This window comes from Odontesthes bonariensis, chromosome 5, assembly GCF_027942865.1.
Source record: "Odontesthes bonariensis isolate fOdoBon6 chromosome 5, fOdoBon6.hap1, whole genome shotgun sequence".
NCBI classification, from domain to species: domain Eukaryota; kingdom Metazoa; phylum Chordata; class Actinopteri; order Atheriniformes; family Atherinopsidae; genus Odontesthes; species Odontesthes bonariensis.
The window spans coordinates 41446930-41469256 of NC_134510.1; the positions used below are offsets into that span (position 1 = coordinate 41446930).

Sequence of the window (22327 nt, forward strand, 5' to 3'; positions counted from 1 at the left end):
ACACGAGGGGAAGGAACCACCCGCCCAACACGAGGGGAAGGAACCACCCGCCCAACAGGAGGGAAAGGAACCACCCGCCCAACAGGAGGGGAAGGAACCACCCGCCCTCAGGAGGGGAAGGAACCACCTGCCCTCAGGAGGGGAAGGAACCACCCGCCCAACAGGAGGGAAAGGAACCACCCGCCCAACAGGAGGGGAAGGAACCACCCGCCCTCAGGAGGGGAAGGAACCACCCGCCCAACAAGAGGGGAAGGAACCACCCGCCCAACACGAGGGGAAGGAACCACCCGCCCAACACGAGGGGAAGGAACCACCCGCCCAACAGGAGGGGAAGGAACCACCCGCCCAACAGGAGGGGAAGGAACCACCCGCCCTCAGGAGGGGAAGGAACCACCCGCCCTCAGGAGGGGAAGGAACCACCCGCCCAACAGGAGGGGAAGGAACCACCCGCCCAACAGGAGGGGAAGGAACCACCCGCCCAACAGGAGGGGAAGGAACCACCCGCCCAACACGAGGGGAAGGAACCACCCGCCCAACAGGAGGGGAAGGAACCACCCGCCCAACAGGAGGGGAAGGAACCACCCGCCCTCAGGAGGGGAAGGAACCACCCGCCCAACAGGAGGGGAAGGAACCACCCGCCCAACAGGAGGGGAAGGAACCACCCGCCCTCAGGAGGGGAAGGAACCACCCGCCCTCAGGAGGGGAAGGAACCACCCGCCCAACAGGAGGGGAAGGAACCACCCGCCCAACACGAGGGGAAGGAACCACCCGCCCTCAGGAGGGGAAGGAACCACCCGCCCAACAGGAGGGGAAGGAACCACCCGCCCTCAGGAGGGGAAGGAACCACCCGCCCAACAGGAGGGGAAGGAACCACCCGCCCAACAGGAGGGGAAGGAACCACCCGCCCTCAGGAGGGGAAGGAACCACCCGCCCTCAGGAGGGGAAGGAACCACCCGCCCTCAGGAGGGGAAGGAACCACCCGCCCAACAAGAGGGGAAGGAACCACCCGCCCAACAAGAGGGGAAGGAACCACCCGCCCAACAGGAGGGGAAGGAACCACCCGCCCAACAAGAGGGGAAGGAACCACCCGCCCAACAGGAGGGGAAGGAACCACCCGCCCAACAGGAGGGGAAGGAACCACCCGCCCAACAAGAGGGGAAGGAACCACCCGCCCTCAGGAGGGGAAGGAACCACCCGCCCTCAGGAGGGGAAGGAACCACCTGAAATGTTTCTGCACATTTTAAACAACTTCAACACAATTTTGTCCAAAAAAGTCCGACTTTAATCAGAAAGTTAATCACTGGAAACAGAACAGTACAAAGAAACAGAGTTTGTAGGGTCACCGGATCAGAACACAGAAATGAAAATGTCCTGAGTCTGAAGCAAAGATCCACTAATCTATAAAACATGAGTTCTCCTGGTTCTGACCCGCTCCACGTGGACTGGAGAACCCTTCTTTGAACACTCAGAACATTCTGACGGTCCAACATCCGGTTCAGGAACTCTCGGCCTTTGCTTTGGACCGCAGACGTCTCAGATCTTCATGAACGGCTGAGGTCGTCAGAACGAGTCCTAAAAAAGAGCTTCGTGTGAAACAAACATGACAAGAAACCAAGAAGAAGAAGTTTGTCCTGCTGGCGTTCTGCAGGTCCTCATGTGATGAGCTGTGGAGATTAAGAACAAACGTTAGTCCCCCGAAGGAACCGGGGCTCAGAACCGGTGTTTATCTGAGCTACAGTCAGTGCCTGCGTGCGCATGCATACGTGCACGTGTCTGTGTGTGTGTCCGTGTGTGCGTGCACATGTGTGCCCTTGTGTGTGTGCCTGTGTGTGTGTGCACGTGTCTGTGTCCGTGTGTGTGTGCACGTGTCTGTGTCCGTGTGTGTGCGCACATGTGTGCCCTTGTGTGTGTGCCCGTGTGTGTGTGTGCACGTGTCTGTGTCCGTGTGTGTGTGCACGTGTCTGTGTCCGTGTGTGTGCGCACATGTGTGCCCTTGTGTGTGTGCCCGTGTGTGTGTGTGCACGTGTCTGTGTCCGTGTGTGTGTGCACGTGTCTGTGTCCGTGTGTGTGTGCACGTGTGTGCCCTTGTGTGTGTGCCCGTGTGTGTGTGCCCGTGTGTGTGTGCCCGTGTGTGTGTGCCCGTGTGTGTGTGCACGTGTGCGTGCTGGGTACTCACAGATTTGACCGTCTGTTTGATGAAGTCCTTCCTGCTGCTCAGGTCGTGCTCCGGGTACGTGTCAAACACCTGAAACACAGAAAGGAAGTTGCTGTGAGACAGCTCGCCACGGCAGCCCGATGACATCACGGCGGCGCGCTGCGTACCCTCTGACAGATCTGCTTCATGGTCATCTCCTCCAGGTTGGCCTCCTTCAGCAGCCGCTGCAGCGTCTGCTTCAGCTGCTCGTCCGTCGGAGCTTTTTTTATCATGTTGATGAGCGGCTCGTCCTCATCCGAGCTGTCCTCTGCTGCCGGAGACAGGAAGAGGAACCGTCAGGGGAACCCACAGGGGAACCATCAGGGGAACCAACAGAGGAACCAAAAGGGGAACCAACAGAGGAACCATCAGGGGAACCAACAGAGGAACCGTCAGGGGAACCAACAGAGGAACCATCAGGGGAACCATCAGGGGAACCAACAGAGGAATCATCAGGGGAACCAACAGAGGAATCATCAGGGGAACCAACAGAGGAACCAACAGAGGAACCAACAGAGGAATCATCAGGGGAACCAACAGAGGAACCATCAGGGGAACCAACAGAGGAACCAACAGAGGAACCAAAAGGGGAACCAACAGGGGAACCATCAGGGGAACCAACAGAGGAACCAAAAGGGGAACCAACAGGGGAACCATCAGGGGAACCAACAGGGGAACCATCAGGGGAACCAACAGGGGAACCAACAGGGGAACCAACAGAGGAACCAAAAGGGGAACCAACAGGGGAACCATCAGGGGAACCAACAGGGGAACCAACAGAGGAACCATCAGGGGAACCAACAGGGGAACCAACAGAGGAACCAACAGGGGAACCAACAGGGGAACCATCGGGGGAACCATCAGAGGAACCATCAGGGGAACCATCAGGGGAACCATCAGAGGAACCAACAGGGGAACCATCGGGGGAACCAACAGAGGAACCATCAGGGGAACAAACAGGGGAACCATCAGAGGAACCATCAGGGGAACCATCAGGGGAACCAACAGAGGAACCATCAGGGGAACCAACAGGGGAACCAACAGAAGAACCATCAGAGGAACCATCAGGGGAACCAACAGAAGAACCATCAGAGGAACCATCAGGGGAACCATCAGGGGAACCAACAGAGGAACCAACAGGGGAACCAACAGAAGAACCATCAGAGGAACCAACAGGGGAACCAACAGAAGAACCATCAGAGGAACCATCGGGGGAACCAACAGGGGAACCAACAGAGGAACCATCAGGGGAACCAACAGAAGAACCATCAGAGGGACCATCAGGGGAACCAACAGGGGAACCAACAGAAGAACCATCAGAGGAACCATCGGGGGAACCAACGGGAGAACCAATAGAGGAACCATCAGAGGAACCGATGGTTCGTCAGAGGAACCGTCAGAGGAACCAACAGAGGAACTAACAGGGGAACCATCAGAGGAACCAACAGGGGAACCAACAGAAGAACCATCAGAGGAACCATTGGGGGAACCAACAGGGGAACCAACAGAGGAACCATCAGAGGAACCAACAGGGGAACCAACAGAAGAACCATCAGAGGAACCATCAGAGGAACCATCAGAGGAACCAACAGGGGAACCAACAGAAGAACCATCAGAGGAACCATTGGGGGAACCAACAGGGGAACCAACAGAGGAACCATCAGAGGAACCATCAGGGGAACCATCAGGGGAACCATCGGGGGAACCAACAGAGGAACCATCAGAGGAACCATCAGGGGAACAAAAGGGGAACCATCAGAGGAACCATCAGGGGAACCAACAGAAGAACCATCAGAGGAACCATCAGGGGAACCAACAGAGGAACCGATGGTTCGTCAGAGGAACCGTCAGAGGAACCAACAGAGGAACCAACAGGGGAACCAACAGAAGAACCATCAGAGGAACCATCAGAGGAACCAACAGGGGAACCAACAGAGGAACCATCAGAGGAACCATTGGGGGAACCAACAGAGGAACCATCAGAGGAACCAACAGGGGAACCAACAGAAGAACCATCAGAGGAACCATCAGAGGAACCAACAGGGGAACCAACAGAAGAACCATCAGAGGAACCATTGGGGGAACCAACAGAGGAACCATCAGAGGAACCAACAGGGGAACCAACAGAAGAACCATCAGAGGAACCATCAGAGGAACCAACAGGGGAACCAACAGAAGAACCATCAGAGGAACCATTGGGGGAACCAACAGGGGAACCAACAGAGGAACCATCAGGGGAACCATCAGGGGAACCATCAGAGGAACCATCAGAGGAACCATCGGGGGAACCAACAGAGGAACCATCAGGGGAACAAACAGGGGAACCATCAGAGGAACCATCAGGGGAACCATCAGGGGAACCAACAGGGGAACGATCAGGGGAACCAACAGAGGAACCATCAGGGGAACCAACAGGGGAACCAACAGAGGAACCAACAGGGGAACCAACAGGGGAACCATCAGGGGAACCATCGGGGGAACCAACAGAGGAACCATCAGAGGAACCATCAGGGGAACCATCAGGGGAACCATCAGAGGAACCAACAGGGGAACCATCGGGGGAACCAACAGAGGAACCATCAGGGGAACAAACAGGGGAACCATCAGAGGAACCATCAGGGGAACCATCAGGGGAACCAACAGAGGAACCATCAGGGGAACCAACAGAAGAACCATCAGAGGAACCATCAGGGGAACCAACAGAAGAACCATCAGAGGAACCATCAGGGGAACCATCAGGGGAACCAACAGAAGAACCATCAGAGGAACCAACAGGGGAACCAACAGAAGAACCATCAGAGGAACCAACAGGGGAACCAACAGAAGAACCATCAGAGGAACCATCGGGGGAACCAACAGGGGAACCAACAGAGGAACCATCAGGGGAACCAACGGAAGAACCATCAGAGGGACCATCAGGGGAACCAACAGGGGAACCAACAGAAGAACCATCAGAGGAACCATCAGAGGAACCATCGGGGGAACCAACGGGAGAACCAATAGAGGAACCATCAGAGGAACCGATGGTTCGTCAGAGGAACCGATGGTTCGTCAGAGGAACCGTCAGAGGAACCAACAGAGGAACCATCAGAGGAACCAACAGGGGAACCATCAGAGGAACCATCAGAGGAACCATCAGAGGAACCAACAGGGGAACCAACAGAAGAACCATCAGAGGAACCATTGGGGGAACCAACAGGGGAACCAACAGAGGAACCATCAGAGGAACCAACAGGGGAACCAACAGAAGAACCATCAGAGGAACCATCAGAGGAACCAACAGGGGAACCAACAGAAGAACCATCAGAGGAACCATTGGGGGAACCAACAGGGGAACCAACAGAGGAACCATCAGAGGAACCATCAGGGGAACCATCAGGGGAACCATCAGAGGAACCATCGGGGGAACCAACAGAGGAACCATCAGGGGAACAAAAGGGGAACCATCAGAGGAACCATCAGGGGAACCATCAGGGGAACCAACAGGGGAACCATCAGGGGAACCAACAGAGGAACCATCAGGGGAACCAACAGAAGAACCATCAGAGGAACCATCAGGGGAACCAACAGAAGAACCATCAGAGGAACCAACAGGGGAACCAACAGAAGAACCATCAGAGGAACCATCAGAGGAACCAACAGGGGAACCAACAGAAGAACCATCAGAGGAACCATCGGGGGAACCAACAGGGGAACCAACAGAGGAACCATCAGAGGAACCATCAGGGGAACCAACAGAGGAACCAACAGAAGAACCATCAGAGGAACCAACAGAGGAACCATCAGGGGAACCAACAGAGGAACCAACAGAAGAACCATCAGAGGAACCATCGGGGGAACCAACAGGGGAACCAACAGAAGAACCATCAGAGGAACCATCGGGGGAACCAACAGGGGAACCAACAGAAGAACCATCAGAGGAACCATCGGGGGAACCAACAGGAGAACCAATAGAGGAACCATCAGAGGAACCGATGGTTCGTCAGAGGAACCGTCAGAGGAACCAACAGGGGAACCAACAGAAGAACCATCAGAGGAACCAACAGGGGAACCATCAGAGGAACCATCAGAGGAACCATCAGAGGAACCAACAGGGGAACCAACAGAAGAACCATCAGAGGAACCATTGGGGGAACCAACAGGGGAACCAACAGAGGAACCATCAGAGGAACCATCAGAGGAACCAACAGGGGAACCAACAGAAGAACCATCCGAGGAACCATTGGGGGAACCAACACGGGAACCAACAGAGGAACCATCAGAGGAACCATCAGGGGAACCAAAAGGGGAACCAAAAGGGGAACCATCAGAGGAACCAACAGGGGAACCAACAAAAGAACCATCAGGGGAACCAACAGGGGAACCATCAGAGGAACCATCGGGGGAACCAACAGGGGAACCATCAGAGGAACCAACAGAGGAACCATCAGAGGAACCAACAGGGGAACCAACAGAAGAACCATCAGAGGAACCATCGGGGGAACCATCAGGGGAACCAACAGAGGAACCGATGGTTCGTCAGAGGAACCACCAGAGGAACCGATGGTTCGTCAGAGGAACCATCAGGGGAACCATCAGGGGAACCATCAGAGGAACCAACAGGGGATCCAACAGAAGAACCATCAGAGGAACCATCAGGGGAACCAACAGGGGAACCAACAGAAGAACCATCAGAGGAACCATCAGAGGAACCAACAGGGGAACCAACAGAAGAACCATCAGAGGAACCATCGGGGGAACCATCAGGGGAACCAACAGAGGAACCGATGGTTCGTCAGAGGAACCACCAGAGGAACCGATGGTTCGTCAGAGGAACCGTCAGAGGAACCACCAGAGGAACCACCAGAGGAACCGATGGTTCGTCAGAGGAACCATCAGGGGAACCATCAGAGGAACCAACAGAGGAACCAACAGGGGAACCAACAGGGGAACCATCAGGGGAACCATCAGGGGAACCAACAGGGGAACCATCAGAGGAACCAACAGAAGAACCATCTGAGGAACCATCAGGGGAACCAACAGGGGAACCATCAGAGGAACCATCAGGGGAACCATCAGGGGAACCAACAGAGGAACCGCCAGAGGAACCAACAGAGGAACCGCCAGAGGAACCAACAGGGGAACCAACAGAGGAACCGCCAGAGGAACCAACAGGGGAACCATCAGGGGAACCAACAGAGGAACCAACAGAGGAACCAACAGAGGAGCCGATGGTTCGTCAGGGGAACCAACAGAGGAACCATCAGGGGAACCAACAGAGGAACCAACAGAGGAGCCGATGGTTCGTCAGGGGAACCAACAGAGGAACCATCAGGGGAACCAACAGAGGAACCAACAGAGGAACCATCAGGGGAACCATCAGAGGAACCAACAGAGGAACCAACAGGGGAACCAACAGAGGAACCATCAGAGGAACCATCAGGGGAACCATCAGAGGAACCATCAGGGGAACCAACAGAGGAACCATCAGGGGAACCATCAGAGGAACCATCAGGGGAACCATCAGGGGAACCATCAGAGGAACCAACAGGGGAACCATCAGAGGAACCAACAGAGGAACCAACAGGGGAACCGTCAGAGGAACCATCAGAGGAACCATCAGAGGAACCATCAGGGGAACCATCAGAGGAACCAACAGAGGAACCAACAGGGGAACCATCAGAGGAACCATCAGGGGAACCATCAGAGGAACCAACAGAGGAACCATCAAGGGAACCATCAGGGGAACCATCAGGGGAACCATCAGAGGAACCAACAGGGGAACCATCAGAGGAACCAACAGAGGAACCATCAGGGGAACCAACAGAGGAACCAACAGGGGAACCATCAGGGGAACCGTCAGAGGAACCATCAGAGGAACCAACAGGGGAACCATCAGGGGAACCATCAGAGGAACTAACAGGGGAACCATCAGGGGAACCAACAGAGGAACCAACAGAGGAACCAACAGGGGAACCAACAGAGGAACCATCAGAGGAACCAACAGGGGAACCATCAGGGGAACCAACAGAGGAACCAACAGGGGAACCAACAGAGGAGCCGATGGTTCGTCAGGGGAACCGTCAGAGGAACCATCAGAGGAACCAACAGGGGAACCAACAGAGGAGCCGATGGTTCGTCAGGGGAACCGTCAGAGGAACCAACAGAGGAACCGATGGTTCGTCAGGGGAACCAACAGAGGAACCGTCAGAGGAACCGTCAGAGGAACCGTTAGAGGAACCGATGGTTCGTCAGGGGAACCCTCAGAGTGATGAAGGCTCAGTTTCTGAGGCTCAGGTTTTCTCACCTGTGTTGGTGTTGTTTCTGTTGCTGCTGCTGTCGGCCTTCTTTGTTTTGGCGGCAGGTTTCTTCTTCTTGGGCTGAAAAGCAACAGAACCGATGAGGTCAGAGCTTCCTGCTGGATCTGAACCCTAACCCCACATCGAGGCTTCTTCTCTACCTTCTCCTCAGCTTCGCTGTCGCCGTCAGACTCGTCCGAAGCGTCCTTCTTCGCCCTCTTCTTAGGAGGCCCCGTCTTCTTCGCTGGTGTCCGCCGTCTCTTCGCCGGCGTCTTCTTCTTCCCTCGGCCTGACTTCGGTTTGGAGGACTAACACACACACAGTTTCAAACATCTGGTTTCCAGTGGCGATTCTAGAGATTTATACATGGGGTGGCAGGCATATATTGTAGGGTGGCAATTATTTTAGGAAGCCCATCTTCCTTTGTACTTTATATGAACCCATATAAAATAGTTTTTTCAACACCCAAGTGTGATAAATTCAATATTTGGTCTACATACATGAGCATTCCACTTTTTAGTATATTAAAACAGCGTTTCCCTTTGGATTATTGTAGCAGCAGAATTGTTGCTCATCCCAAGCAGGCCTTCTGGGGGGGGGGGGGGGGGGGGGGATTGTTAATTCAATCGACTCAATCTGAGGCACTTTAACCGCTTTCGGACTGTAGGAACCTTTGGCAGTTCTAATAACCTTTTAATCCGCGGGGCCGTTTTCTCCCGTGTTCGGACATACAGGAACTCGGGGCTTTCTCCCTCAGTTCCTATAACTATTTAGCTCCTTCTCCGAGGTCGGGTCTTTTCATGGTTCTATAGAACACACCTAACGGAGGTGTGTGGTGGTCGGTAGCTACGCCCCATGTCATGCTATCACGGCTGAAATGTTTCCTCATAGACACAGACACAACCGGCGGGTGTTTAATAAGTTAAACTTACACTGGTCTCATTTGTCTGCGGCGCTCTGCTCTCCTTTCTTCCTTCATGAAATAAAAAAGGTATCGTCTCCTGACTCTCTCTGTGAGCTCTTCCAGCCTCGATATTAGACGCCTGATGCGAGCGTCCATGATTAATATCACCATCATGCAGACCATGAACACGGTGGCCTCCCCGCTCTCCATATTAGCTTCTTTGTGGTGTTTTTTCTACTCTCCTTACTTTTACCGGGTTTTGTTTTGTTTTGTTGTTGAATGTGGCGCTAAACGGCTAACGTAACACGTCACTGAAGCAGACGGCTGCGCGCGGCGCATCAGTCCCGACTCATGTGCGAATGCAGACTGAAACAGTTCCGCTGGGGAAGGACAGTTATCAGAACGGAGTTCGGGTAGGACAGTTCTGATAACTGCATTCTTATAACTACTCTGTTCGAAAGCGGCTAATGAAAGCAAAATCAAGCCATAGGAATGATTTAGAAATTAGCGTACTAGCTAACGCCAACCAGCAGACTTTTTAAGAACGGTTCATAGAACTACAATGATATGAAATGCCACAACTTGTTTTGCATTTGATTTGATCTTAAAACGATATTACTAATAATTATCCAATAAATCATCAGTTGGTATTTTTTGACTGGGGTGGCAGCCGCCCCGTGCCACCCTGGTAGTTTCGCGCGTGCTGGTTTCTAACACAAAAACAAATGAATGAGCGGCTGAGCTCACCTCCTCAGACTCCTCTTCTTCTTCTTCTTCCTCCTCCTCAGACTCCTCCTCCTCCTCGGACCCGTCGGAGCGCCCCTCCTCCTCCTCCTTCTCCGACGTCTTCCCCTCGGTGTCTGATTCCTCCACCTCGGCTGAAGCTCCCACCTTCTCGTCCTCCTCCTCCTCCTCGTCCTCGTCGCTGCTGGAGTCCATGACGATGGCCTTGGACTTGCTTCCCGTTTTGGACTTTTTGGGGCTGGACGAGGAGCTCCTGGCCGCGGGTTTCTTCTTCTTCGTGCTCTTGGCCTTTGAGTCGTCGCCGGTCAGCTTCTTCTTGGATTTCTTCTTCTTCTTCACGGGAACGCGCTGCGGGAGGACGGAACTCTCAGGCTCAGACGGTTTGAAACAGGCAGATAAAGAATCTCAGCGGACGCCGCGGCTCACCTTGCCGCTGTTCTTCGGTGCGATGAGGAAGCTGAGGATCCTGTCGATCAGGTCCGAGTGGGTTCCCTTCTTCTCCAGATCCAGAACCGTGCAGAGAACCTTCAGCTTGCTGTTGGTCAGGTGTGAACTCCTGCGTTTCAGGATGAGATGTTTGAGTTGAACTGAACGGGTTCATTAAACGCTGTGAGCGTCTCTGAGCTGAAACCTACTTCAGAAGCTTCTCCCGTTTCCTGCTGAACTGCTCGCTGTCAGCGTCGAACGGGAAGCCGTTAAACAGGCGCAGGTTCTTCTTTATGGTGGCCATCTGAGAGCAGGACAGATGTGGAGAGAGCAGGACAGATGTGGAGAGAGCAGGACAGATGTGGAGAGAGCAGGACAGATGTGGAGGAGAGCAGGACAGATGTGGAGAGAGCAGGACAGATGTGGAGAGAGCAGGACAGATGTGGAGGAGAGCAGGACAGATGTGGAGAGAGCAGGACAGATGTGGAGAGAGCAGGACAGATGTGGAGGAGAGCAGGACAGATGTGGAGAGAGCAGGACAGATGTGGAGGAGAGCAGGACAGATGTGGAGAGAGCAGGACAGATGCGGAGAGAGCAGGACAGATGTGGAGGAGAGCAGGACAGATGTGGAGGAGAGCAGGACAGATGTGGAGGAGAGCAGGACAGATGTGGCAGAAACAGGAAGTCAGAACACCAACAGACACATATAACGAGACATTCAGGTTTAAAAGTCAACAGCTGGCAGGGATTCTGCGGTGGGCGGCGCCCTCTGCTGGTCTGACACGGTAACAACGTCCTGATGTTTCTGCACAAACACTGAAAACTAAAGTTTAACAGAAGCTGAAGGTAAACACTGAAAACCCAGAGGAACCATCTGTGGCCAGACACCTCAGAGCGTTAACCACCATCAAAAATACCACTTTCAAAGTCGACTTCAACGTTGAGTTTGTCCTACTTTCGTATTCATTTTATTTGCAGTTTTTTGTTCGAACTTTTAGCTTCTGCACGTTTGAGGTGAGAAATAAACGCCGTCAGTGATCCGTCTGATTTCTCCTGAATCCGGTTGAATCCTGACAGGATTTATCTGACTGGTTTATCTCTCAGCTCTGAGCTACTGACCTTCCCCGGCCGGTCGAACAGGATGGTGTGCAGAGGCTTCAGGTCGGCCGGCTTCATCCTGGTGATCTGGTAGCCGGTGCGAGGAATTTCTCCCAACTTATCCCCGGTGCCTGAAAATAAGGAACCAAACAAGCCGTCAGGTTCTGTTCACCGGACGGTCCGACAGCGGACACAGAACAGAACAAAGTCACGTATTCATCGGTTACCATCTCCAAACTTAAGCTTCTCCTTCTGCTTCGGCGCCTGGAAGTCGAGCCGCTCCACCGTCTTCTTGGCCCGCTTTCCCTCGATGATTCCCCCCACAGCTGCAACAACAGGTCAGACATCGGTCAGCCCCCGGCCGGTGGACAGAAGAGTTAACTCAGCAGTTAACTCTGAGCAGTTAACTCTGAGCAGTTAACTCACAACAGTTAACTCTGAGCAGTTAACTCTGAGCAGTTAACTCACAACAGTTAACTCACAACAGTTAACTCACAACAGTTAACTCTGAGCAGTTAACTCTGAACAGCTAACTCTGAGCAGTTAACTAACAACAGTTAACTCTGAACAGTTAACTCTGAACAGCTAACTCTGAACAGTTAACTAACAACAGTTAACTCTGAGCAGTTAACTCTGAACAGTTAACTCACAACAGTTAACTCTGAGCAGTTAACTCTGGACAGTTAACTCACAACAGTTAACTCTGGACAGTTAACTCTGAGCAGTTAACTAACAACAGTTAACTCTGAACAGTTAACTCTGAACAGCTAACTCTGAGCAGTTAACTAACAACAGTTAACTCTGAACAGTTAACTCTGAGCAGTTAACTCTGAACAGTTAACTCACAACAGTTAACTCTGAGCAGTTAACTCACAACAGTTAACTCACAACAGTTAACTCTGAGCAGTTAACTCACAACAGTTAACTCACAACAGTTAACTCTGAGCAGTTAACTAACAACAGTTAACTCTGAACAGTTAACTCTGAACAGCTAACTCTGAACAGTTAACTAACAACAGTTAACTCTGAGCAGTTAACTCTGAACAGTTAACTCACAACAGTTAACTCTGGACAGTTAACTCACAACAGTTAACTCTGAGCAGTTAACTAACAACAGTTAACTCTGAACAGTTAACTCTGAACAGCTAACTCTGAACAGTTAACTAACAACAGTTAACTCTGAGCAGTTAACTCTGAACAGTTAACTCACAACAGTTAACTCTGGACAGTTAACTCACAACAGTTAACTCTGAGCAGTTAACTAACAACAGTTAACTCTGAACAGTTAACTCTGAACAGCTAACTCTGAGCAGTTAACTAACAACAGTTAACTCTGAACAGTTAACTCTGAACAGCTAACTCTGAACAGTTAACTAACAACAGTTAACTCTGAGCAGTTAACTCTGAACAGTTAACTCACAACAGTTAACTCACAACAGTTAACTCACAACAGTTAACTCTGAGCAGTTAACTCACAACAGTTAACTCACAACAGTTAACTCTGAGCAGTTAACTAACAACAGTTAACTCTGAACAGTTAACTAACAACAGTTAACTCTGAACAGCTAACTCTGAACAGTTAACTAACAACAGTTAACTCTGAGCAGTTAACTCTGAACAGTTAACTCACAACAGTTAACTCTGAGCAGTTAACTCAGCAGTTAACTAACAACAGTTAACTAACAGCAGTTAACTCTGAGCAGTTAACTCTGAGCAGTTAACTCTGGACAGTTAACTCTGGACAGTTAACTAACAACAGTTAACTCTGAGCAGTTAACTCTGAACAGTTAACTCACAACAGTTAACTCTGGACAGTTAACTCACAACAGTTAACTCACAACAGTTAACTCACAACAGTTAACTCTGAGCAGTTAACTCAGCAGTTAACTAACAACAGTTAACTAACAGCAGTTAACTCTGAGCAGTTAACTCTGAGCAGTTAACTCTGAGCAGTTAACTCTGGACAGTTAACTCAGCAGTTAACTCTGGACAGTTAACTAACAACAGTTAACTCTGAGCAGTTTACTCTGAACAGTTAACTCAGCAGTTAACGCTGGACAGTTAACTCTGAGCAGTTAACTCTGAACAGTTAACTCACAACAGTTAACTCTGGACAGTTAACTCACAACAGTTAACTCTGAGCAGTTAACTCTGGACAGTTAACTCTGGACAGTTAACTAACAACAGTTAACTAACAACAGTTAACTAACAACAGTTAACTCTGAGCAGTTAACTCTGGACAGTTAACTCAGCAGTTAACTCTGAGCAGTTAACTCTGGACAGTTAACTCACGACAGTTAACTCACGACAGTTAACTCTGAACAGTTAACTCACAACAGTTAACTCACAACAGTTAACTCACAACAGTTAACTCTGAACAGTTAACTCTGAACAGTTAACTCTGGACAGTTAACTCTGGACAGTTAACTCTGGACAGTTAACTCAGTTAACTCTAACGTTGTTACCAGATATTTTGGAGCTGCTTCGGTTCTGACCCGCCCCGTCTCCCCGCGCCGCCTCCTGCTGGTCCTCCACTTCCTCCTCGGACACCGCAGAGCTGTCCATCGCTTCCACGTCACTCATGCCTGCGCAGCCGCCGTCACTCGATCCTGCCGGCAGGGTTATTCAAACAACTTAAATTAAAAATGTGAGTGTTTGATGAATGACTTTATCTCTGGGCTGTACCGACGTCCTTATTCTAAAAAGTTTTAATTTAAGGCATCATCAGGTGAACTCCGGCATCAGTGTCGGAGCTTCTGGACCCTGAAGCATGAAGACATTACAGATGTTTTATTTCACTGGAGATGGAACCCTGAACAAAGAACTGGAGGATTTAGTTTTCACTTTCAGACGCCTGCAGAACCGCAGCTGAGCCTCCGATGGTTCGTGGAGTGCGACAGTAAGTTACCGTTAAGGCGAGACACGGCGGGCTAAAACAGGGATTTCATGCAGTGGTCAGTTTTTAGATTTTGGGCCAGTCTACTCCTTCAACATGTGTTATTTCAAAACATAAATTAAAATGTTTATTTCATCACATTTTGTTTAATCGCAGCAGTACGTTTCGCCCAAATTTACCAAAATGAATTCCCCCTATTTAAATCTTTAAATGCCTTTTTCTCAAAATCAGTTTTTTGTATTTTTCCAGTATCAATATCTCAGACTATGGAGCACCTACTAACACCAAACTTTCCAGTTATACACTTAGCAGTATTCTGAAGATATTTACAGAAGGATTTGTTGATAAATCATTCCTGGCCTGATTTATGGGACATTATAATAAAAAAATATGGCGAAAATCGATGTTTTTCAGGCTATGGGCAGTATAATTTTGATTTCCTATGAAATTAAAGCAGATATCCTGAAATCCCTCCATAATTTTCTTTTCATTTTGTGTGTAAACAAAATGAAAAAAGAATTGTGCACCTGGCTATCATAAGTTCAGATCTATCTTACGGAAATATATTCAAATGTGCGCATATTTAATGAGATGATGCATCATTTGCATAATTAAACATACAAATTTCTAAAACTTGTAACAATTTTTTTTCCATACTTGTATAAGTAATCAACTGAGGAAGTTTCATGGTGATATTTAGCATTTTAAAATATTACCCTATTCACCTGTAGTGTCTCTAATCTCTTAAAACAGATGATTCTTCAACGCAGAGACTTCTTTCTGCTGTATGTGCTGATGGAGCTGCAGTTTTTAAACAGAGGTTCATCCTTTTTATTCTGACGTCACCCGCTCTTAACGTCCGCGCTCCGTCACGATAAACGTGCACGCGGATTGGCGTGCGGAAACTTGAGCTTTAAAACCTGTTAGCCGGTAAGTTAGCCCGCTACTGTCCGTCATGTTTTGTTAGAATGCCAAGCGTACAGCATAGAAAGGTATTCTGCTAGAGGTCAGAGAACTGGGGGAGACCAGGCTCTCTCCTGAGGGACTACTTTCCTTTTCTGTGCACTCAGCTTGGAGATTTGTGTTTAATTTCTTAAAGACTACAGGACTTTTTGAAAGGATTTAGTTCTTTTTTTTTTTATTTAGTGAATTGTTTATTATTTTTTCTATTTATTCTATTTTATCACTCCTTCGTCGACGCTCCATACCCGCAGTTACATAATTGTACCGTTGGTGGCGATAATGCAACATTACGGATGCTAACCGCCAATAAATTACAAGAAGAAGAAGAAGAAGAAGAAGTTAGCCCGCTAACGGACTGAGCGCCAAACTCAACACGTCAGCGCTCACTCATACGTCACCGCGGTGCCTGGTGGTTAGTTAACGGGTTCTACCTAGTTAACAGCTGAGTTTAAAAAAACTGACCGGCCGTTAAGTTTGACCAGCGGGAAGCGCTGCGGACAGCTAGCCGCCGCAGCTAGCATGGACGGCGGCTCCAAGATGCTCCGCTGAGCGCTTATTTAGCTTAGCCTTTAGCTTATTTAACGGCCTCTGTGACCGGAAGCAGAGCGAACAAACCGCGCGCACAGGTGACCGAACAGCGCGAGCCCCAATCGGCTGACGCATTTTTAACGGACATCTCAAAGTTTACCTGGTTAAGAAGAACCTGAGTGAACCAAGCCGCCGCTCATCTGTCACTTTCTTGTTTTTGATTTCATGATGGCGGTTTCTCGTAGGGGCGGGGACTAATACAGTGGCTAGTTCACTGATTGGACAAGAACCGATGACGTAAAACGTGTTTCTGTTTTCTAAATTAGCAGCTCAAACATAGACAGAGCTCAAACGCCTTTAATGTTTCATTACCGCCCCCTACTGTCTGAGCGGAGAAACAACAGGAGTCTCACCGCAAGAAAGAATCAATACACATTTATACATACATACATATATATATACAATCTATAATCTGTTCACAGATACAGCAGATTGGAAAATAAATTAATTTATAACACAGACACAGCAGATAGAAAAATAAATAAATGAATTTATAACACAGATACAGCAGATTGGAAAATAAATTAATTTATTTATAACACAGATCAAGTAGAAAGAAAAATAAATAAAACAATGAATAAGAAAGAAAGTGTGCTCAGGGTGGGATTGAACTGAAAATAAGTTTAGATGAAATTTGTTTGTTTCTTGGACTCATTTGGAACTTAAAGCGGAACTCCGGGGCATTTGAAGCGTGTTTCCATTGCTAGAGGTTGTCAAATACTGCCAGTAGGACACAGAGAGATGCGTATCTGCGCTCCCTGTGTGAAGATCGCTCTGTCCGCACACCCTGTCATGCGAGGCTAATACGTGGTGGCTAAGGGGCAAGCGCTAACCCTTCCACGTAAAACAACAACTTGCACACTGCAGAAACGTCACACCACTTTATAAACCATCCGACAATAAAGTCACAAGCCTTACCATCAAAACCATATGCATGGTTCTCACATTACTGGCATGGGGACGTTACAAAACAACTTTATAAACAGCATGTAACTCACCGGCTGGTTGTAGGCTCGCGCATGTGAAAGCCCAGAAGAGTCGAAGGAGGATAATCCCATATACAAAACAATTATATTCTCTAGAAAAACTGCGTTCAAGTATTTAAAACATTACAACAATACATGCCCAGTAATATTGTTGTAATGTTTTAAATACTTGAACGCAGTTTTTCTAGAGAATATAATTGTTTTGTATATGGGATTATTCTCCATCGACTCTTTTGGGCTTTCACATGCGCGAGCGTACAACTAGCCGGTGAGTGACATGCTGTTTATAAAGTTGTTTTGTAACGTCCCCATGCCAGTAATGTGAGAACCATGCATATGGTTTTGATGGTAAGGCTTGTGACTTTATTGTCGGATGGTTTATAAAGTGGTGTGACGTTTCTGCAGTGTGCAAGTTGTTGTTTTACGTGGAAGGGTTAGCGCTTGCCCCTTAGCCACCACGTATTAGCCTCGCATGACATGCTGTGCGGACAGAGCGATCTTCACACAGGGAGCACAGATCTGGACCTCTCTGTGTCCTACTAGCAGTATTTGACAACCTCTAGCAATGGAAACACGCTTCAAATGCCCCGGAGTTCCCCTTTAATGAATTGGATTTTATTAGAATGAACTGGAATCGAATTGGCTGAATTGAAAATATTTTCATCTATTTTTTATTTAAGTCATTAACAGTTTGTATGATGGTTCCTTTAAGGACTTTGTGGACCTGAAAGACAGTTTTGTGCTGGTTGAATCCAGGTCCAGTTCTGCACCAGGCTCAGATTCCCCTCAGAGCTCATTTTACTGAGATGCAGAACAACTGAACATGTGCTGAGTGTCCACATGGTGGCGCTGTGGGAGCAGAGAGTGGAGCAGCTTTTTCCTTTTTCTAAAGTTTGATTAAGAGGCAGCTTGTTGCTGAGCAGCAGCAGGCTGGTATGGGGGGTGATTAGTACCTCAGTCCATTTCTGAAGTTAAAGGAAGCTTTTTAAATCTGAACTGTGGAGGCTAAAGATGAGTTTATGAAACTCTTTATTCACCTTCTGCAAACTGAAACCTGCTGCTACAAACAATCTAAAGTTTACCTCCTCTGGCTTCTCGTAGGCTGTGTTCCAAACCGCATACTTCTCCTACTACTCCTACTAACTTTCTGAGTTAGTATGTGAGTTTGAGTGAGCGAGGAGTTCCCGGATGCATACTAGATTCTCCTAAATGTTGGGTATGCATCATGAGGTTACTACTCATACTCAAACTACCCAAGATGCAACGTAACGTGACGTCGCCGATCGTCATTTCTTGTCAAAACGGCAGTTTCAAGCTAGCTACAACGAGGGTAGGTTCACTTCCTGTTTTCAAAACAAAAGCACCAATTGTATGGTAATGGCTTTCCCTATGATAAAAGGCAACGGGTATTTTATTTGGTGAAAATAACCGGAAGTGCGTTAGCTCACTGCGGCTAGCTTTAGTAGCACCGAATTCGTGGGAACAAAATGGTAAACAGCCGGTATTTTGTCAGGTTTTCAACACGTTGGTGATCTAAACGACTACTTTCTCTCCTGAAAATGTTTCAAATGTTGCTAAAGTTTACAGAGTTTAGAGCTTAAGAGAAATCAGCTTCAGGCCGGCTGATTTCGGCTCGGGCAGGAGCGAAATGCATTGTGGGTAAACGCTCTCCATACTGTCTGATCGATGAGTATGCAGTATGCAGTATGTAGTATGTAGTATGTAGTATGCGGTATGTAGTATGCAGTATGTAGGATGCGGTATGTAGTATGTGGTATGTAGTATGCGGTATGTAGTATGCAGCGTGCAGTATGCAGTATGTAGTATGCAGTATGTAGTATGCAGTATGTAGTATGCAGTATGCAGTATGTAGTATGCAGTATGTAGTATGCAGTATGTAGTATGCAGTATGCAGTATGTAGTATTCAGTATGTAGTATGTAGTGTGCAGTATGTAGTATTCAGTATGTAGTATGTAGTATGCAGTATGTAGTATGCAGTATGTAGTATGCAGTATGCAGTATGTAGTATGCAGTATGTAGTATGCAGTATGCAGTATGTAGTATGCAGTATGTAGTATGCAGTATACAGTATGTAGTATGCAGTATACAGTATGTAGTATTCAGTATGTAGTATGTAGTATGCAGTATGTAGTATGCAGTATACAGTATGTAGTATTCAGTATGTAGTATGTAGTATGCAGTATGCAGTATGTAGTATGCAGTATGTAGTATGCAGTATGCAGTATGTAGTATGCAGTATGTAGTATGCAGTATGCAGTATGTAGTATGCAGTATGTAGTATGCAGTATGTAGTATGCAGTATGCAGTATGTAGTATGCAGTATGTAGTATGCAGTATACAGTATGTAGTATTCAGTATGTAGTATGCAGTATGCAGTATGTAGTATGCAGTATGTAGTATGCAGTATGCAGTATGTAGTATGCAGTATGTAGTATGCAGTATGTAGTATGCAGTATGCAGTATGTAGTATGCAGTATGTAGTATGTAGTATGCAGTATGCAGTATGTAGTATGCAGTATGTAGTATGCAGTATGCAGTATGCAGTATGTAGTATGCAGTATGTAGTATGCAGTATGTAGTATGCAGTATGTAGTATGCAGTATGTAGTATGTAGTATGCAGTATGTAGTATGCAGTATGCAGTATGTAGTATGCAGTATGTAGTATGTAGTATGCAGTATGTAGTATGCAGTATGCAGTATGTAGTATGCAGTATGCAGTATGTAGTATGCAGTATGTAGTATGCAGTATGCAGTATGTAGTATGCAGTATGTAGTATGTAGTATGCAGTATGTAGTATGCAGTATGTAGTATGCAGTATGCAGTATGTAGTATGCAGTATGTAGTATGCAGTATGCAGTATGCAGTATGTAGTATGCAGTATGTAGTATGTAGTATGCAGTATGTAGTATGCAGTATGTAGTATGCAGTATGCAGTATGTAGTATGTAGTATGCAGTATGTAGTATGCAGTATGCAGTATGTAGTATGCAGTATGTAGTATGCAGTATGCAGTATGTAGTATGCAGTATGTAGTATGCAGTATGCAGTATGTAGTATGCAGTATGTAGTATGCAGTATGCAGTATGTAGTATTCAGTATGTAGTATGCAGTATGCAGTATGCAGCGTGCAGTATGCAGATGTAGTATGCGGTATGTAGTATGCAGTATGTAGTATGCAGTATGCAGTATGTAGTATGCGGTATGTAGTATGTGGTATGTAGTATGCAGTATACAGTATGTAGTATTCAGTATGTAGTATGCAGTATGCAGTATGTAGTATGCAGTATGTAGTATGCAGCGTGCAGTATGCAGATGTAGTATGCAGTATGTAGTATAAAGTATGCAGTATGCAGTATATAGTATGCAGTATGTAGTATGCAGTATGCAGTATGCAGCGTGCAGTATGTAGTATGTAGTATGCAGTATGTAGTATGCAGTATGCAGTATGTAGTATGCAGTATGCAGTATGTAGTATGCAGTATGCAGCATGCAGTATGCAGTATGTAGTATAAAGTATGCAGTATGCAGTATGTAGTATGTAGTATGCAGTATGCAGCGTGCAGTATGTAGTATGTAGTATGCAGCATGCAGTATGCAGCATGCAGCATGTAGTATGGAAGTATGTAGTATGTAGTATGCAGTATGTAGTATGCAGTATGCAGTATGTAGTATGCAGTATGTAGTATGCAGTATGCAGTATGCAGTATGTAGTATGCAGTATGCAGTATGCAGCATGCAGTATGCAGCATGCAGCATGTAGTATGTAGTATGCAGCGTGCAGTATGTAGTATGTAGTATGCAGTATGTAGTATGCAGTATGCAGTATGTAGTATGCAGTATGCAGTATGCAGCGTGCAGTATGTAGTATGTAGTATGCAGTATGTAGTATGCAGTATGCAGTATGCAGCATGCAGTATGCAGCATGCAGCATGTAGTATGTAAGTATGCAGTATGCAGTATGTAGTATGCAGTATGCAGTATGTAGTATGCAGTATGCAGTATGCAGCATGCAGTATGCAGCATGCAGCATGTAGTATGCAGTATGCAGTATGCAGTATGTAGTATGCAGTATGCAGTATGTAATATGCAGCATGCAGCATGTAGTATGTAAGTATGCAGTATGCAGTATGTAGTATGCAGTATGTAGTATGCAGTATGCAGTATGTAGTATGCAGTATGCAGTATGCAGCATGCAGTATGCAGCATGCAGCATGTAGTATGCAGTATGCAGTATGCAGCATGTAGTATGCAGTATGCAGTATGCAGTATGTAGTATGCAGTATGCAGTATGTAGTATGCAGTATGCAGTATGCAGTATGTAGTATGCAGTATGCAGTATGTAATATGCAGTATGCTGTATGCAGTATGCAGTATGTAGTATGTAATATGCAGTATGCAGTATGCTGTATGCAGTATGCAGTATGCAGTATGTAATATGCAGTATGCAGTATGCAGTATGTAGTATGCAGTATGTAATATGCAGTATGCAGTATGCAGTATGTAGTATGCAGTATGCAGTATGCAGCATGCAGTATGCAGCATGCAGCATGTAGTATGGAAGTATGTAGTATGCAGTATGCAGTATGTAGTATGCAGTATGCAGTATGCAGTATGTAGTATGCAGTATGCAGTATGTAGTATGCAGTATGCAGTATGTAATATGCAGTATGCAGTATGCTGTATGCAGTATGCAGTATGTAATATGCAGTATGCAGTATGTAGTATGCAGTATGCAGTATGCAGCATGCAGCATGTAGTATGTAGTATGCAGCGTGCAGTATGTAGTATGTAGTATGCAGTATGTAGTATGCAGTATGCAGTATGTAGTATGCAGTATGCAGTATGCAGCGTGCAGTATGTAGTATGTAGTATGCAGTATGTAGTATGCAGTATGCAGTATGCAGCATGCAGTATGCAGCATGCAGCATGTAGTATGTAAGTATGCAGTATGCAGTATGTAGTATGCAGTATGCAGTATGTAGTATGCAGTATGCAGTATGCAGCATGCAGTATGCAGCATGCAGCATGTAGTATGCAGTATGCAGTATGCAGTATGTAGTATGCAGTATGCAGTATGTAATATGCAGCATGCAGCATGTAGTATGTAAGTATGCAGTATGCAGTATGTAGTATGCAGTATGTAGTATGCAGTATGCAGTATGTAGTATGCAGTATGCAGTATGCAGCATGCAGTATGCAGCATGCAGCATGTAGTATGCAGTATGCA

At 47.5% G+C, this 22327-nt stretch overlaps 1 protein-coding gene across 2 annotated transcripts; it reads right to left on the reverse strand.

Annotated features, from left to right (window-relative positions):
- Window positions 1–1259: 1259 nt before the first annotated feature.
- dek (DEK proto-oncogene) lies at window positions 1260–16289 on the reverse strand. Of its 2 annotated transcripts, none has more exons than XM_075466405.1 (12): window positions 16192–16289; window positions 14110–14253; window positions 11872–11970; window positions 11666–11775; window positions 10756–10850; window positions 10547–10676; window positions 10124–10468; window positions 8634–8780; window positions 8481–8553; window positions 2323–2462; window positions 2177–2245; window positions 1260–1664 (listed from the first exon to the last, which is right to left on the reverse strand). In XM_075466405.1, exons 2-12 carry the CDS (start codon window positions 14225–14227, stop codon window positions 1653–1655), a joined length of 1338 nt encoding a protein of 445 aa, XP_075322520.1. In that variant the 5' UTR covers window positions 14228–14253; window positions 16192–16289; the 3' UTR covers window positions 1260–1652. The 2 variants fall into 2 exon arrangements, with proteins under 2 accessions (XP_075322520.1, XP_075322519.1); XM_075466404.1 differs by having other exon boundaries at window positions 2323–2465.
- Between the last annotated feature and the right edge of the window lie 6038 nt (window positions 16290–22327).